Source organism: Calonectris borealis, chromosome 13 (genome assembly GCF_964195595.1).
Source record: "Calonectris borealis chromosome 13, bCalBor7.hap1.2, whole genome shotgun sequence".
NCBI classification, from domain to species: domain Eukaryota; kingdom Metazoa; phylum Chordata; class Aves; order Procellariiformes; family Procellariidae; genus Calonectris; species Calonectris borealis.
The window spans coordinates 484727-503412 of NC_134324.1; the positions used below are offsets into that span (position 1 = coordinate 484727).

At 51.7% G+C, this 18686-nt stretch overlaps 1 protein-coding gene across 1 annotated transcript; it reads left to right on the forward strand.

The window, feature by feature from the left end:
* The first annotated feature begins 211 nt into the window (after positions 1–211).
* LOC142087552 (G-protein coupled receptor 83-like) lies at positions 212–15974 on the forward strand. The gene is made up of 7 exons (XM_075161873.1): positions 212–325; positions 3364–3442; positions 3547–4227; positions 5023–5148; positions 6456–6589; positions 10920–11528; positions 13453–15974. Exons 3-6 carry the CDS (start codon positions 3844–3846, stop codon positions 11512–11514), a joined length of 1239 nt encoding a protein of 412 aa, XP_075017974.1. The 5' UTR covers positions 212–325; positions 3364–3442; positions 3547–3843; the 3' UTR covers positions 11515–11528; positions 13453–15974.
* Positions 15975–18686: the final 2712 nt, after the last annotated feature.

Consider the following 18686-nt stretch of genomic DNA (forward strand, 5'->3'; position numbering starts at 1 on the left):
CCCCCGGCACCTTCCTGGGGAAGCCGCCGGCAGCGGGGGCAGCGGGGGGGGCAGCGGGGCTCGGCGCCGCGCCTAGGGGGCTCCGCGGGCGCGCCCGGGGCTTTTTATGAATGGAGTGGTGACCCCCCCCTCCCCCGAGCCCCGCCCCGCCCCCGGATTGGCGGCTCCGCACCCTCTCGGCTGCGCGCGAGGCGGGGCGGGGCGGGGCCGCGGGGGGGGACACGGGGCGGTGGCGGCTGTGGGGGGGTTCGGTCACAGGGCACGGAGGAGCCGCCGCTGCCCCGTGGGACCGGGGCCGGGATGCAAGCGGCGGATGGCGGGGGGGGTAAGTGATGAGGGTTCTTTTCTCCTTGGGCTTTGTTGGGAAACTGCGTATAACTTGCGCTTGCAACGTATATACTCCTATGTAAGGATTTATCTGGTTCAGTGAGAGAAACGTTGATGTCTGTTGAGGATTCAAATCGCTTGGCAGGCTGCTCTTGGAAAGGTGTCTTTAAACTTGCCAGCGTGGAAGGTTAACATTTCTGCACCAGGAAGAAATGAGTGCCGGAGCAGGTAGGGGTCTGCAGCCAGCCTGTCGGAACCAGGTACTAGAGGAGCTGGGAAAAGTTGTACTGCGGCAGGCTCTTCCTCTCTGGTCCTTCAGGTTATATCAAGTTATAAAAACTGAAAGCTAAACTCTCTTATTGCATGAAACCATAGTATTTCAACTCATCAGGATAAGCTGCATTTAAACACACCCTTTCTCAGGAGAACGGGAGAGCCCTCTCTGCTGCACCTGTGGTCTTGTCCAAGGCAGCAGCCAATGCCGAGAGCTTCAACAGTTACTGAAAGTCATGTTTTACTGGATACAGAAAGATCTGAGGAGAAATGCCATGTTAGAACATCAAGTTACAGCTCCATCACCTGAAGCTCTTCCATCCTCCTTGGGCTCCCCAGGGAAGTGGTCACGGCACCAAGCCTGTCAGAGTTCAAGGAGTGTCTGGACAATGCTCTTAGCCGTACGGTTTAGTGTTAGGTAGGCCTGCCAGGAGCAGGGAGTTGGACTCGATCATTCTTATGGGGCCCTTCCACCTCGAGGTAGTCTATGTTTCTGTGATTTGTTCCTAGCGCCTTCCCTGGAAAGAACAAGGTTCAGCCATGCCATGGGTCAGGTCAGGAAACCGATCCAGCTGAAAACACCGTTTATTTAATTTTCAGATGGATCAGCTTTTTGTTTTGATTGTACAGGGACCTGGACATAGGCACAAGAGAAATGGCTATATGTAGTAAGGAAGAAGAGATGTCCCTATTCATCATCCACGTTTAGGGCCATGGTTCGCTGATCACTGTGAGCTACTCAACAGTGCAGGTCGTACAGGTAGTCCTTGAGAAACGGGCTTCTCAAACACATGGGCACTTGAGAAAAGCCTGTTTGGCTTTTTTAAATTGAATAATCTGGACACGGTTTCTTCTTGCTATCTACCAGTCTGAAGCATACGGGCTGCAAATCTGATTTCACCCATGCATTATAGCAGTTTCTTGAAACTCGGCCTCATCTCATGGCAGCAAAGACACATGAGAGCCTGATGTAAATTGGTGCAGGGAAGGCAATAGGTGGTTTCATCTGTCACACCACAGCATCCTGTCTCAAGCTCAGTGATGGCATTTCAGTGTAGCATGAATATCCCAGCTGTGCTTATTCAAAGATCAAAGTGGTTCAGCTGGAGCTGACTAAAATAATATTTTTTTGTTACACACATGCTGCATTACCCTTAGGTCCCTCTCACTGCTCACTGAGAGCTGCCATGCACCATAAAGAATGACACCCTCAGTATATACCACAGCGGACAGTAAAGAGGTGTGGAGTTCTGTGCGCCTTACCCGGGCGTGGGATAAACCTCGCAGGTCTCTCAAGGCCCTCAATGGAGTGGAGAGCCTGTCTGCTCTCCCGGCCCAGAAGCCCAGAGGGATGTAGTTCTGGATTCTCTCGTTACCTGTGTAAGCATTAAGTCCTTTCTGACTCGTGCCAGGCTCCTATCTGAGACAGAGGTGTTTTGCTGCAGTGAGTCCCGTGTGCCAACCTTTTTCAAACGAGGTGAATGATCCCTTTCCCTGGTTTCAGCTCTGCTCCCAGTTTCATGGCAGCTCCCCAGGTTCATGTCTTGTGAGAGACTCAGACCGGGACCTGGTCTAGGGCTGGTCCTGAGGCTCCCAATACCATCAGCACTGGGAGAACACCAAGGAGCTGAATTGCCTGCTGCATTACAGCTGCTTTGCTCTAGCGGAATCCGCGAGCGTTTGTCGTTCTCTCTGTCCTGCCCAGTCTTCTTTCACTCATAAATTTGCCCGGGAAACAGCCATAGCCTCTTTTCAAGGTTTGTTTTTCTCTCCCTCTCCTGGATGATTCCTCCCTCCTTCCACCTCACCAAGTTGCTTTACCATCCACTTTTGAGAGGCATCCTCTCGTAGGTCCTCCGGTATTCCCGACGTCCAAGGAGTAAGCAGACAAGCCAAAGCAGATCGTATTACGGGAACGTATGGGTACAGACACACACACGCTTAGTCCCCTGCACCTTATTTCCGACAGAAAACGGTCGCTCGCCGGCTCTTGCGTGGGGGTGCCTGCAGCCGAGGCCGCCGCCGTGGCTGAGCGGTGTGTGGTTTGGGCTCTGCTGGGTGCCTGCCTCAGGCCACCACCTGCCGCGCCGCGAGCTGGCTGCCCGGGGCAGCCTGCAGCCTGCTGTGTGGGAAGGGATCGGGGAGCCTTTTAGCGCTCTGGAAGCTCTGCTTATTAATCCCCCACACCGTGTGAGGTCCATTGATTTGCGCGCACAGCCACGGGGCTTGACGGGAACGGCATGTACCAGACGAACCAGCCACCCTCTCGGAGAACCCAACAGAGCTTCTGAACGGCTTTCTCCTCCCGTAGGTAGCATATCTGTGAATACCGGTGTGCACAGTTAATAGGTTCCACCTAACATCGGTAGGTCAATGCAATCTACAATTACCAGAAATATCTAAAAATGGGTATTGGTAAAGGTGAGGAAGCAGAGATTTTTGTCTGTAGGGAATCGTTCTTGTGTATCTAGTGCTGTGTGTTGGTTTGTTTGTACATGGTGTAAGTGGCTCCTCTGTCAGTTGCATGCCTCTACTGCTAAGTCCCGCCTTTTGCAGGAAAGACCGTTTTCTCGCTGAAACACTGGAAGCAGAATTCAGTTGTTGTTTGGAGGAGAACATATGAGATAGACTAAAGTCAACTTCTGATGTGATTTCTGGGTTCTGAATTGCTTTAGGATAATTGCTGGGGTTAGATGCAGACAAAAGTTACCTCTGCTCTTAAAAAATGATCCCCCAAATGGCTCTGCCTTTACCTTTCAACAGAAAAGAACCAGGTGTTTTGAAGTAGAGGATGAAAGCACCAACAGCGCAGCCTTCTGTGGAAGAGGAAAAATGGACTCAGGTGAGAACAAAGAAGAAAAAGCTGACGTGAGATTAAAACAACTTCAAACCCTACCTGAGGTTTTCCTACATTTGCTACATGTAATAACTAGTTCTTCTTTCCAGCCCGCCTGTGGAGCTATTGCTGCTCTTGATATGTGAAGGGATTGAGAGCATGCGGTCCCAAACCAGCCCCTTTCCAATGTGCCTGTTGGAACTGCTCCCCAGTGCCGCCTCTGCCCCTGGGGAACCCATCGCACCATAGAGGCTCCCTCCAGCTTTCCGTTTTAAGGTGGTGTTTGTAAAGGCAGCTGCATCTTCACCGGCTGCCTAAAGAACCAAGCAGTTGAAGCTGGTTGCTATGTCAGCTGGAGCTGTTATCCCAGCGGCCTCGAGCTGAGTGAAGACTCAGGTTAACCCACCATGCCTCGCTTGCTGCTTCAGTCACACAGGTCACAAATGGTGGGGTTTCTTGAGGAGTTCGACCATTACTCTTCCTTGGCCAAACTCATGTCAATCTACCAAGCAACCAACAGGACCACCTTCAACTGGACAGACAGCCGCATTGTTGAGTGGGAGAAATTTGCCGAGCTGGCTAAATACGAGCCGGAATCCCAGAAACCAACAGTGAAAGCTCTCCTAATCGTGGCGTACTCGGTCATTATCATCATGTCTCTCTTTGGGAACATGCTGGTGTGCCATGTGGTGCTGAAGAACAAGAGGATGCACTCAGCCACCAGCCTTTTCATTGTCAACCTGGCAGTGTCTGACATTATGATCACGCTGCTCAACACGCCTTTTACCCTGGTAAGTAGTGGCCCACCGTGCAGTCCCTTCAGCCAGGAGGGGAGTCTCTCCCAGGAATGCTCTGCCTGGTGGTCACCCCCTCTCTGCGCATGCTCTTCTAGGACTGAGGCATGAACCCAACACAATCAAGTCTAATAGACAACTCTGCCAGGCAAGTAAAACGCTGTTCAGCAACCTGCGGGCTCCCTTTGCTCCTTTAGACTCTGTATCTCCTAAAAGAGTCTAAGGTCTCCCCAAGTATGCCACCAAGCCACAGCAAGAGCTTCTTGGGGAATGCAGAATAAGCGCCTGGACGAACATGTGCTTTTAACATACACGCAGCAAAGCACTAGGGAGTCACACTTAAAACTTAGTGGGTCAAAACAACTTGAATGCCAGTCATACTCGGGTGACTGGAAGAAAGTAGTCAAGCTTTTCAGAGCTGCCGGTTGGGTAGAGTCTTCAGTGAAAGCTCTCCAGACCTGAAGGGGGGTTTGTGTGACCAAAACTGGGTCCACTTTTTCCAAATATAGTTGTTAGTATAATCAAAAAGTCATTACCGCTGTTCACAAATGGTGTTTACACGAATAGGCCAGGAGGGCTGCAACAGGACCACTCGTTTAATCTGTGGGTTTTGACCTTATAAACTCTTATGTAAAGGTGTTTCAAAATCCAGCGTAGCTAGTCTTTCTTTGGGTTTCAGGTGGAGCTGCCCAGCCAAAACCCATGTGCCAGCTCAGACGGAATCCAAAGGGTTTCCCCGTGGATTTGTTTTCAGTACATTCGCTGGCTGGTGACCTGTTGTTTTCCCCTCAGGTTCGCTTTGTGAACAGCACGTGGGTCTTTGGAAAGGCCATGTGCCACATCAGCCGCTTCGTGCAGTACTGCTCCCTCCACGTCTCCACGCTGACCCTGACGGCCATCGCCCTGGACAGGCACCAGGTAAAACGCCGTCCGTCCGCCGTTCCCTTGCAAGGCTCTTCCCAATCAGTCTCGGTCGAGCCATGGGTTCAAGGTGGCTGAATCTTGGGGATTAAACCCACATCCAGTGAGAGGGCTCTAGCGCTGAATTCAAAGACGTCCCCTCGTGTGTCAGGGGTAGGAAGGCTTGATGGACTTCTGTAGGCTCCCAGGTACGGGGCAGGAGGGAGAGAACAAAACGTGGCATCACAGGTTTCACAGGAGACTCCCAGACTTTCAGTGGAAAGGGGTGAGCACACCTTTTTCAAGTAGTTTGAAAAGAGCCAGGTCCAACCTAGCCCCCAAGTATGGCAGGGCAAGTTGATTCAAGAGGCTTTGTTTTACATGGGGGGCCTTGAGAGACAGCGGAGCCAACGCTGCGTGCCAAGTCTTACTTCAGCTGCACAGGGGACTTTTCCAAGCTTTTTAGTTTACCACCCAAAGCCCACAGAACACCAGTCTGTAGTGTCCTGAGCTTAAATTCTGATTTAGTTGCCCCTTTGTTCTTTTGCTCTTCTTTTGCCGTTGGGCGTTTACTGCATCATCAGGTTGCAGGACAGCTGGAGTGAAAAGAAATTCTGAGACTAAAGTCCCGTGGTGTAACTATGGGCCTGATGCTGGACCGGTATAAAGGGGAGCGGCAGAGTGGGAAATCTCTGTTGGAAATACGGGGCGGGCTCTTCAGAGCTGTGAGGAGCCCGAGCAGCCGGGCTGTGTCAGCTGCCTGCTGTGGTGACCGCTCGCTGCGGAGAGAGGGGGCAGCCCCGGCCACGCGCTCGTCTCCAGCAATCGCTCTCCTTTCCTGTGCTGTCAGTCAAATAGTATCTTCCAGACTCTCAGATTTTATAAGCTCTTTACCTTTTCATCTACAAAGAAAATTTCATAAAAGAAGAGTTAATGCCTCAGAGGAGGGCTCAGCTTCATAGGTTCAGTTAGAAGAGGAGACATTTCTTTGTGTGATTCATGTAGAATAAACAAACATACCCACAAGTGAAGAGACTTGTGTAGATATCTTCTTTTTTCCCTACCTAATGTAACCCACAATTTAAGGAAAATGGTCCTCAGAGAACAAAAAAGAACAAAAAGTTAATTTGAAAGCACTTCTGAGCAGACTGAAAAGTTCGAGGTTTCCCATTTTCCAGGTCACTCTGATAAGCAGGACAGTTTCCTAATCATGGCTGTCATTTTCTTAACAGCATTCAATCGTGTCACAAAATGCCTCTGCTGTGTGCATTGGTGAAGGGACGTGGCTCTCCTGCGCAGGAGTCACGGTGAAGTCTCTGTTGCAGGTCATCCTGAACCCGCTGAAGCAGAGGATGTCGCTAACGAAGGGAGCGCTGAGCATCTCTGTTATCTGGCTGATGGCAACCTGTTTCTCCCTACCCCATGCCGTCTACCAAAAGCTTTTCCAGTATAACTACAGGTGAGTTATGTCCCCTTCCAAGCGAGCGGGAGAGGTCCGGCAGCCCTCTGCGGCAGCGGCGCTCAGCGGTGAGAGCTGCTGGAGGGGCTCCCGGGCGGGGGGAAGGACACAGTGGAATCGGCGGGAGTTTGCGCGTGGATGAAATCTCACTTCCCACAGCAGAGGCTTGGCCCGCTGGAAGAGCCGCCGGGCTCTGGGCAGGGCACGCACCTCCTGGGGACCTGGGTTTGCTTCCAGCGTCTCCCAGACTCCCGGGGGCGCGTCTCCCCTCCCAGCCTCACGCTGTGGCAGGCTCCGGGCGCAGCCGGGCGGCCGCACAGCCTGGCCGGGAACGGCGGGTCGGTGGGACAAACCTTCTCAAGGTCATGATACCGTCAGGAGACGCCTTGCCCCAAGAAGGCCATGTTCTCCCAAGGGCCTTTCCTCTTCCCTCCTCACCCTCGCTCAGCTCGGGCAAGGAGGGCAGAGAGAGCTGAAGCTGCAATTTGAGAAAGAAAGAAAGTGAAACTCATGGTGTAAACATCTGTTAGCAAGACCATACGGAAAGAACAGGGAGGAGAGGACCACCTTTGTGAGTCAGCAGGGCCACGAACCCCAGGTCTCCAAGACCTCATATGCTGATTCACGCATTTTAGCTCCCTTGCATTTCATCCACCTGGATTTATGGAACAGGACCAGCCTTCCGTAAAGCTTGAGGCTCCTCTGCCCAACATTACATAAACAAGAAAAGCGAAAGAGAAACCTCCACCTCTTCCTCTGCAGCGAAGGGCTGGTGAGAGGAACAGTGCTTCCACAGGGAAACAAGCCATCTCGGTGCGCTGCGTTGCCTTGCCCAGCACGGAAGGGAGCTCTTTGCTTGGCTGAACGCAGCAACAAAAGCTATTAAAAGGAGATGAAGTGGAATTTCACATCCACGTGAGGACTTCTGAAGTATCAGAAGAAAGTGAAGGTTCTGATCTAGAGGGAAAAAAAAAAGAAAGAAAGAAAGAAAGAAAAAAAAAGCTTATCTTCCCCCACTTCCAGCGAGTCTAGCGATGGCATTCATTGCTGGGAAATCACCCGTAGTAGCCTCTGTACTGGGTAGAAATAAAGAACCAGAAGTTTTGGGTTGGTTTGCCCTTGCAATCTTTTGTTTCTCCATGCTACCCAACCTGTTCTGGTCCTCTCGTCCCCACCAGCCTGTGGCATTGCTATGACTCCTCCTGGCTAGAAAACAGTCCGTAATGCTACACAAACTGGTGTTTTTCGTGGTGGTGTGTCACACTGCTGGTGCCTGCGTTTTGCAGGAATGCCGGGCTCGAGCCAAGGGGATAATCTTACAGCAAACAGTATTTTCAACCTGAGCGCGGCGTCCCAGGGAGCAGGGTAAGGAGGCAGTAACAGGCAGCGGGAGAAAGATCTCTGTTGTAGATATTGAGCTTCTGTATAAAGGACAAATAACTTTCTTCCTACAGCGCAGCCACTTCCCTTCCATCAGCATGGCAGGGAGAGTGCTTTTTATTGCTCTCTGTGTACGAGAGGTTACCCAAAATGGGGCTTCGCAGCTCTTCCTTACTTGTGCTTGTGGTTGAATTCACTGCGAGATACCTCCACGAGGGATATAATATCTTCAACTGCTTAGACTTTGTAAACAAAGTGCTGGGTTACTCCTGTGCTCGCATTGCTTCGCAGCTGTGTTCAGGGTGTTACTGAACAAATTGCTTATGAATGAACCAACGCCGTATCTGTTTCACAGCACCTGTCTCTGATCATCCTTTAGCACGGCCCGAGGAAACCTAGCCTCGCGTCGGCATGAGGCAGCTCAGCGATATAAGGACTTCCAGGATCGGCTATTCTCATCCCTGCTTTCCATTGAATAAAAATCGCAGTTGTAATATTGCTCGTAATAGCTCCCGCAGGGCCAGGAGCTCCTGAGAAGTCCCACCAGGGAGCTGTCGGGGTTCTGTGGACAGGAGAACATGGGCTCCGCCAGCATCAAACCTCTCTGGCTGCAGGGCACAGGAGCGTGGCCAAGTCCACGGTCATACCAGAATTTACCAAAATACAGTGTACTGTCTGGTTTTGCTCTCAACCAGCCTCTTCCCCAAAATAATCGTGAGCCTCTCGTGCAGCTCTGCGCCCCTCCTTTAGATGGTGAGAGGGAGGGGGGCGAGGGCAGCAGCTGGTTTTTTGATTACCTGCGGCTCACGCTGCTGCCCGCTCTGTTCAAATGCGTTTTTAGGCTCCGCAAGCACCGAAGCATCACCCTCGCCAGACTGCAGCCCTGACACCATCCCGGGCTCAAGGCGTTCCCCAAACGGCCGGTTGCTGGGGAGATGGTGAGGGGTGACCTGCTCGTCCCCCGTCGTTCCCCGTCGGCTCTGCTCTTTCCCTGCGGCTTCGCTCCTTGGCCGTGGCCGGGGAGGGTCTGACCCCGCGTGCGGTGCCACCTCGGTCTGCGCTCCCTTCCCCTGCCAGGTCACTTTGGCAGGTCCCCTGCGGCAGGCAGGCGGCAGGGGCTGGCCTCGCCCGTGCTGGCAGCGATCCGGATCCTGGGGAGGAGAAGGTCAGGAGCGCGGTTCACAAAGGATGATTTTCCCCTCTGCGTCAGTTCTCCTCTTGACAAACATCTTCAGGGTCCTCCATGGCCGCGCTCGGTGGAGCTCTGCTCCCCCACCCTTTGTCATCCCTCCGACAGCTGCCCGCAGGCCCTGCTCACAGCCGTCTGTTTTCAACCGATCTATTTGTGGCATAAAAGCCAGCTCTAGAGGTTGAAAACAGGATATTAAAGATATTAATCAATACTGCAACAAATAGTGCAGCTTGATCGGGGCTAAAGTCTGTGCTCAATACAAGTGAGCAGAGGACAAGGGCTGAAGAGAGAAGGGCAAAATGGAATAAGAGAAGAAAAAGAGCGGGGAAAAAAGGAAAGAAAAGGAGAAAACATCCACCAGAATAAAGCGTGAGTGCTCCTTTCTCCTAACGTTTCATCATTTCCAGTCACTGCGGGCTGCGGAGGGGACGCGTGGTGTTCTGCGGAGGGTGCTGGGGTGCGTCAGCTGAGAGCCGCTGCTAGCTGGAAAATGCGAACAGAGCCTGGATCTGTCCGGTTGAACGGGACAGAGTGCTGAAGTGCTGTTAAAATAAGCTATTGCATATAGTTAAACTCAGTTCTTTTGTTAGCTAACCATCAGAAGTTAAACTGTCAGGCTTAAGTTAAACTTGAGTTAAGCGACCAGGCTTTCTAATTATCGTGCCTGTTTTGAGAGGTAGCGATAAGGTTTTAATAGCCGGTCTCCTGAAAAGGAGATGGAAATGGAATGGAAATCCTACGAGAAGGAAGGAATGCTGTCTGTGCAGGTGGGATCGTGCCTGCGAGACTTTCACATGGCCCCCAGCCTCCAGCAGCCCCTTCCCTGTCCATCCGTAACGGCTTTGACCTCCCAGCTGGTGCAGCGGTTCTCTGCTCTGGCCGAGGGGGCACAGCAAGGCGGGCGTACCCGTGCAGGGCATGGACTGCAGATCCAACGCGGCAAAGACGAGTCAGAGCTATTGCGAGCGTGCTGCAGTGGTGATCCCAGCCCGTGCTGTGACTCTGCCGTGTCCCAGGTCAGTTGTGCTTGGCCGGACAGCAGTTCATGCAACCCCCGTGCAAGGGGAGTGACACGTCCCGGGCTGGACTTCTGGGTGGGCACATTCAGGGAAGCCTATGCATAATGTGTCCTCTTTCCAGGTGCGTAGGAATCGCCTCTGGGACTGGAGAAAAGCAGGCGTGAGGTGGGTCTCACCCACTGCCCTCTTTCCTCCTGCACTGGGTTTTTGGGGAAGAGGAGAGCGGCACTGCCGTGTCTCTGTGCCCGTGCACACGGGAAGGGGCAGATGCAGCCAGGTCAGCGCTGCTTTCACAGTAGCCCCTTTTGTAAGAATGGGCCATCAGGGGTGACTTTTGCCATGTTAAGGGGACACGAGGGACTCATTCAATTAAAATCAACTGCAGCTTCTAAGAGAAAACTCCAGTTTGTCTTTCTAAGAATTTCTTTTGTCAGACAACACAACAGTTTAAGGGGAAAGGAGATAACAACATGCAGTAGCCAGGCTTATCCTTGGTGAGACAGACACAGGGAACATCATGAGAAGACTTTCTGGGAAACAGAGGTTTGACTGAGCTTTGTTTTGTTGAGATAAGCAATATCTGGCCCTCCTCTGTCCGTACTACAGATCTGAGGAGGTGGTTGTGGGTGGTGTGGAAGCCCCACTGTGGTTTGCCAAATTAGCAGCATCCGTTTGCACAGCAATAGCCGCATGCTATGCTATATATATGCTATATATATGTATTTCTTTGTTTTTCAAGGGAAGCCACTGTCCGGAGTTTGTGCCTCCCCGATTTTCCTGAGCCCACAGAGCTGGTCTGGAAGTATCTGGACCTGTCTACCTTTCTCCTTCTTTACCTCCTGCCGCTGCTAATCATCACTGTCACCTACACGCGCCTGGCCAAGAAGCTGTGGCTCCGTAACGCCATTGGAGACATCACCACGCAGCAGTATATCACCCACCACAAGAACAAGAAGAAGAGCATCAAGATGCTGATGCTGGTGGTGGTGGTCTTTGCTGTCTGCTGGTTCCCTCTCAACTGCTACGTGGTGCTCATCTCCAGTCTAGGCATCAAGACGAAGAACTCCCTCTATTTCGCCCTGCACTGGTTCGCCATGAGCAGCACCTGCTACAACCCTTTCATCTACTGCTGGCTGAACGAGAGCTTCCGCTCGGAGCTCAAGTCCCTGCTCTGCCTGTGCCAGAAGGTGCCTCAGACGCAGGACAACGTGCTGCCGCCCGTGGTCACGTCCTGCCGCGAGGCGTGGATGGAGCAGGCCCGGCACAGGAAGGGACCCGCCTCGCAGACCATTTGCTCCACCGTAAACATCCAGACGGCCAACACAGACCTGTGAGCCGGAGGGCTGAGGTGAGTTACCTGGATTCGGTGGTCGTCAAAGGGCATCTCCCCGTTTCTCCTCAGGAATCGACGCTGCTGCTCTGGTGTTGGCTGCTGACTTGTGACTTGTGTCACAGCAGCACCCCCTCTACTCGCTGCAGCGGGGGCACGGCCGCTCAGGCACCCTCCCCGTGAGCCCACAGCTGCAGCTGCCCCGAGGAGCAGGTATATGCGCGGGGGACATGGCGGTCCACAGACGTGATGTGCTTTTGCGGTTTCCCATCTTATTGCTAGCAGAGGGAGTGGGACCCAGGTTTCCATCATTGCTCCTGCTGTCCCGAGTCGCTGGCATGTCTCGGCGCTCGTAACACGTGCCACGACACCATCGGGGCTTTGCAGAGCAACAGAAACGGACCCGTTCTGACGTGTGTTTGAAGGAAGGACTTGGACATCCAGGTTGACTCCATCCATACGGAGTTTCAGCAGATAATTTATACCAAAGCCTCCCGGCAGAGGTAAGGGTCATCAACAGCAATTTCCCCTCAGACAGTGCTGCTCCTCCTCCCCTCGCTCCTTCTGCCCCGGCTCTGTCCCACCCCTCCCGCTGCAGAGCCGGCAGCTGGAAACCAGCCCGGCCGAGGGGAGCGGGAATGCACGCCGGGCATCGGTGGCACAGCCTCAGAAGGCACGCAGGCGGACAAATTTAGTCCATTGAGAATTTCTTTTTGGTTTTATTATAACTATATTAATTCAGGAAATAAACCTACACTGGCACTAAACAAAAGGCCACAAAATATTTCATCAGGGCTGCAGCATTCACTAACTGAAGACTGGAATCCTTCTGCATAATTACTAATTGGTGTAAAAGAGTTTCATTAAAACAACGGAATTGACTCTGACTGAGAGGAAAGGTTTTGTTTACAGTCCTGGGAAAAATACAGTGTAATTTAGCTGCGCTTGGGAGGTAGGTGAAAAAAAGGATACAGAACAAAGGAAAGATTTAGTACACAAGAGAGAAGGGAAAAAAAGAAAAAGACAGGGAAAAGAGACATTAAAGGCAGAAAGAAACCAGAATTGCTACGTGGTTTCGCAAGCAGTGTGGAGCAGTGGCTGGGCGCTGGGGAGCAGGGACTGGAAGGACCTCCTGGCCTGGCCAGCGATGTCCCTTTCTCCATCATACCATCCCTCTTAAAAGTTGCACCAAGACCAGAGAGGCCAGACTTCTCCTCTCAGTTTCCCTGGTTGAGCTTGAGCAAGGGACTTCTCTTACTTGGAGAAGACAGACAAAAGACGGGAAAATATTTATTACTTACTTATCCATCCAGACTTTGGGTTGAGTAGCTGTAAGTCTTCTGCAGGAGTAAAGCTATGTGTGTTTTGATCCCCGACAGTTCCTGGGTAATCCTTCAAAACTCGGTGCTGGCGACCGGTACGTGCTGCAATGGTGACAGAGGGGCTCTGGTATGGACCAGCTGGGGCGGTTACTCTCTGGTCCTCAGACCTGAAATTCATAGGGGAACATTGTACTCGTGGCAAAAAAACCCAAACAAACTGCTTTGGATAAAAAGTATTCGGCGTTGCTGCGGCCTCACCTGGAGCCCCACAATTTAAGAAGGAGGTGAAGGTCCTTGAACGCCTCCAGAGGAGGGCAACGCAGCTGCTGAAGGGCTGGAAGGAGCCCTGCGAGGAGCGGCTGAGGACTCTGGGTTGGATCAGCTGGTGAAAACCAGGTGGTGGTTTTCAGTAGTTTAAAGGCAGTCGTGGCTGCTCGGGGTCAGGGATGCTCCGGGTCTACCCTGGCGATAGCCTGGGCTGAGCTTCTGCCTGGGGAGGAGGTGGGGGGACCCGGGTTGCTGGCGGGGACGAGGATGTGCTCCCACCACCTTTCTGGGGGAGGATAAGACAGACCAAAGAAGGGAAACTAAGGATTGATTTTTTTCCCCCATTTGCGCAGGGAGAAGGAACAGGAGAGAAAGGAGGGGAGTCCTCACTTCCAGGCCACTTGACCCCACTCGGGCACGTCCCTGCACCTCAGGTGTACGTGGCAACATCTGCACGAGGAGAAGAGAGCAGAGCATCGGGAGCGGCAGCAGAACTGGACCAACACACGATCCCTGACGCACTTCACTTGGAAACTTAACCATTATTTGACTATGGGAGTTTAAGGCCGCCTGCCGCTGGGTGCAGGCACTGCCCTCTCTCTGTGTAGAGCAGGGTCCCTTTTCAGTTGAAAAGCATCATTGTGAGTCTGTCAAAATGTTAAAAGCATCTCTAATTATTGAGCATCACCTCATTTAATTATTAAGAGAAGCTGTCATTTGCCTTTTTACTGTTCCTTGCTTCTCATCAACTTTTAGTGAAAGGCCCTCAAACTACCATGTGTTCCACTTCATTAAAATATTATTTCTTCCCTGTGGAAAGGTGGATGTCAGTATGGAGTTTTCAGTTTCCACTACAGAAGTGTAGCAGCCCGTTTCCACTCAAATATCTTCAGAAGTTTAAGAGACTTTTTCCCAAAGATTGCAAAACCCAGCATCCTTCATCCTTTGGTTGCTGTAACACAAGTTTTTAGCGTGAGCTGAGGATGTAAATAAGACTCAGTTATAAGGTACCGTGGACGGGCTTCTCCCAGCAACTGGAAAGTTTCCTTCGAGAGTGGACACGTGAGCGATGGCAGCCTTGGGGCAAACCGGGAGATGGCCACAAAAAGCCTGGGATGTGCCATGTCATATGGGAACAGGAAGGAAAAAAGTCCTGGGAGGTCCTACTTTAAAAGGACTAACTGGAAAAAGCCTCCCCCCTCCTCAGAGTCCAGAACAGGGATGAAAAAATCAGCAGAAAAGAGAGTTCAGCAACGGTTGGGTAAAGCATGGAGTCACCCAGGACCTGGCCTGGGGGCAGGAGGGGACAGCCCCGTGGCACCGAGACCCCCACGGTGCTTGCTCTGAATCCGGAGGACTTGATCTGGGCTATTGAGCTTCTCCGATATGCTCTTGCAGGACCCCTTCAGAAAACGAGGTTTTAACTCACTATTTGCCAGTAGGTAACAGGGTTCATGCCAAGTGATAAGTAAAAAAAGAGTACCCACGTCTCTAGTGCCGTAGCAGTGGTGCTGAGTGAACTGTGACAGCAGCATCCATCAGTTAATAAGGCAGACGCAGAGCTTCGTTAGCTGAGATTCACGGGCTTATTTGCTGTTCACAGTTATTCAGCTGATTCAGATAGATACTCATGACTGGTGTCACCCGAAAACCGTGCAGAGTTTAACAAAAGCACTCACCTAAAATTTCATCCTGGATGAGCATGTTCTTTATTTGCTATGTTTTATTGCCCCGGACAAAACTTCCCAGGGCACTTTGAATAACACCTGCAAAGCAAACATTTCACAGAGAACCCACAGAAAGTGAGAATCGCATCCTGCCCCTGAAGCTGTCTGTAACAGCTCGGGGAGCTGTGCGTGACCCTACAGCCGAGCGGCAGCGCTGGCACGGACTTCCAGCCCCGAGCTCAGCCCGTTGTTCTCAGGGGGCCTCTCCGTGGGCTGCTGTACGATCCACTGGGCACACGAAACTCACAGTTTCTAAAGAGATATTTCTATGTTTTCTTTCAATGTACACATTATATCTTGAGCTTCTATGAAATAACCGTAGCGACAACACTAACACTGATATCTTCCATGAGAAATATTAAGCTACGGCTCTTGCTGTGATTCCAAAATGAAATCTACCACGCTGTTGGCAAATTGTGGGGTACGAGCCAAGCCACGGATTAAATCCCATCCCCAGGGCTGTTTTACAAGGCAAGACGGATAGATAGAAATTTTCAGTAGGTTCTTGAGATGTTTGTCCAAGAATACCGATACAGACTGGCTGCTGGTTTCCTCAGAAACAGCCAAATTTCTGGGAAGGAGCAAGCAAACCTTGGAGTCGTACCTGCCCATCTTCCCTTCGACAGGAGAGCTGTTCTGGGAGCCCCTGTCACCTCTAGTGGCTATGGGTGAACTAGAAGTCTCTTAACCTTGTGTTGAGTCCATCTTTAATATTTCTTAGGTTGTTCCCCCCCCCCCCCCCTTTCTTTCTTTAAATGGCTTAATAATCTTTTTCTGGAAGAACCAAAGACCTCAATCCAAAGAAGTGGGTCTCTCTTCATACTCCCTTGATCTTCTGCTAATCCATGTAGTTAGCTATCTTTTGCTGTGAAAAACAACCTAGCTGGTTTTCCTTGGATCTGTCAATCGTAGCATCTCTTCATTGCTGAATTTTTCTCCCCTAAATGGGCATGATGTAAGAGCTGACTGTATTGCATCTTCGTAACGGCTTAGCTATCTAGACTGGTAATTATCAATGCCTGAATGAGATTCAAAGCCTCGCACGCTTTGCCCGTTGCCTCGAGGCTCTTGTATCACTTGAGGATGCTCTGACTAACACGGCAGCACTCTCTCAGCAGCATTTAGGCAAACGATAGGATGCACAACATAAATAAAAAAGATAAACTGAGCTATGTTGTTTGATTTGGGCAAGGCGCAGTGACTGAGGGGCAAGAGATCGCATCTCTGCTGAACTGCAGGCGCAAGGCTTGCTGCAGCAATCGAGGGTTTACCTAGCCAAGGTCTGGAAAAGAGAACCTAAGAAATTCTGCTTTTGCTGAAACAGGTCAAGGTCTGAGCCAACTCAGCAGGTAAATAGATGCTTAAACGTTCATTCGTCTTCAGACACGCCGCTCGCCTGTGGGAATGGCTTCCTGAGTGGCGTCGGAGGCAGCCCCGTGTCCAAGATGAATAGGACCAAGGCAGATCTCCCAAAATCGGGACCACCGCTTCCCCCTGGGTGTTTTCCTCCCCGTTCCCAGCAGGGCTGCTGCGGGTTTTGTGCACAGAGCCCTGCCCTGGCTGGGGCAGCAGGCAGCAGCATGCAGGCAGCAGAAGCACGTGTTTGCTCCCTGCAGCCCGATGGTGTGGCAGCCCCGAGGCCGGAGGGCAGGGTGGGAGCGTGGGGTGGCAGAAGAGTCCCCTGGGAAGCCTGTGCCATCCGGAGAGGCCTCGTCCTGCTCACCGCTGCGGACAGAGCCGTCACCCTGCGCCTTTGGCAGCTGCAGTGCTGCCGTCCTCGGCAGGCAGATGACTTGAACCTGTCCCTGGCGGGCAAAGCCCCAGGAGGCAAGACCCCGAGGTGAATTTGGAGGGCAGATTGTTAAAACACTGGGTTACCAGAAGTCTACTCCAGAGAAACTATTTGAGCACACACAAATCAGTATGCAAAGATTCAACAGAGGCATGTCTGAGTGATTAACAACCCAGATTTATTAACGTTAGCTCATGCCAAATGCATCTAACTGCCTTCAGCATAGTTGCTGATGAAGACGATAACAGAGAACACAGAGCAGGGGATACCTGAATTCCAGAGACAAATCCCCTTATATAGCCCCATCACATAATGAACAAAGAAACCACAAAATGCCAACTAGATTAACAAAAAGCAAGCAGAAAAACCCCACAATGAGTCAGAAAATTAGCTCAGGAAGGAGAAACAGAATACAATTATCATCAGTTAGCTCTTCAAGTGGAAAACAGTACCGAGGGGCTGTCCGAAGCACGCTGGAGGAGTAAATGGAAATGTCCTCAGTTAAATCCAGATCCTGGGAAGTGGGGATATAGCTGGGTCAGTGTCAGAGACCATCCTCTTGCACTGAGATATAACTCAGCAGCTTGGGTCACTCCCAGACCAGGGGAAGAAGAGGGAGGAAAAACCCCAAACCTCGCCCAGGAGGCTTGGATGCAAAGGGCACACCCAGAATTAACACTTGGACGATAATGAGCAGACACTCTCTGCCATGGGCAGCAAGGGAGAGTCTCTGCCTCAAGTCAGGGCAGATGGCTCTACCCTCTCACCGACTGAGGAGCAAACATGCCTGCTTCCCTTGAGCTATCGCCTCCTGCGCTGCGGTAGGGAGAAAAATGCTTCTGATCTCCCCAGACTTTGGATGAAGCCCAAGCAGGAATACTGGCAGGGTAAGGGCAGGTTTATCACGCCAAGCACAGTGCTGCAGTCAGCTCTCGGCTAAAGATTCAAGGCTTTTCACAAAGCTGCCCTGTCCGACCAGTGCTCAGCAGTACCCCTACCCAAACTCTAGCATATATTCCTAAACCGCTCCTCCGAGCTTGATGTCCCAGCCCTCCCAGCGCACACACCTTGCCCATGACGACCGCACCGCCCAGCTCACCCTGCGGAGCTTTCTCTGCCGAGCAGGTACGTCAGGGGCAGTCCCATTGCCAAGACGTGTTGGCAGTGCTGCGTCGGAACAGGACTGAAGTCCTTTGGGGTCGCTGGCTGAGGGTACGAGGCAGAGTGCAGGAGCAGCTTACCGAACGCTGCTGCAGCTCAGGCGAGTGCCTGAGCGATGCTCCGGAGAGGGCAAGTAACAGCGAGCGGAGGCGGCCGGGAGGGCTACGAGCCTCCGTGCCTGGTGCGCCGCACTGAAGCACACCCTTCCTCAGGAGGTTACTGGAAGTCTCCCCAGACAGCAAAACAAAAGCACTTCTTGCCCTGCCCCCACCAGTATTTTTTTCCTTTGCCCCAGTAATAAGGGTTGAATTAATGCATTTGGCCCCTGTAATGAAGTTTTATTCTCCCATGAACCAATACTGGCTGATAATGGCTTGTTCAGCAATGCTAAATAGGGTGAGGACACTGCCCTCTGCAATGAGCTGTCAATGAAGAGCAGCTGTCACTTAATCAGAGGTGAGAGGAAAAAAACAAGTAATAAAAAAACCAAAGAACCAACAGGCTGAGTCCTGCAGAAACCATGTGTCTGATTTTACAACACAATAGTCTGTCACTTGAAGAGACTTCTCCATGACAGGCCTCATAAAAATCTCCTTGGCAGATATGAACAGACGAATTGCTTTATAAAATCAGATTGATGGGCCAGCTAATTTGTCTGCTGGAGACAAAAACAATTGCTTTACGGGACACCATAAGGGGCAATTAAAGGGAGTGTCCCCATTAATGGAATTTCTGCTTATTGCCTCGCAATAAATGCTGCTTCAGAGCATAAAGGTTTATATCCTCTCCAGGTCTCATCTCTATCTAACATACCCATATGCTTTCATTGTATGCCGAAGTATCTAATCCATACTGTGTCCTGGCAGGCTGTCAAACCTCGGTGGTCTCTTGCCCAAGGATTTCCCCC

Coding starts and splice junctions, on each gene's coding strand:
- LOC142087552 (XM_075161873.1), top strand. CDS start 3,844: ATGCCTCGCTTGCTGCTTCAGTCACACAGGTCACAAATGGTGGGGTTT. Junction 4,228..5,022: donor TCAACACGCCTTTTACCCTG/GTAAGTAGTGGC, acceptor TTTTCCCCTCAG/GTTCGCTTTGTGAACAGCAC. Junction 5,149..6,455: donor TCGCCCTGGACAGGCACCAG/GTAAAACGCCGT, acceptor TCTCTGTTGCAG/GTCATCCTGAACCCGCTGAA.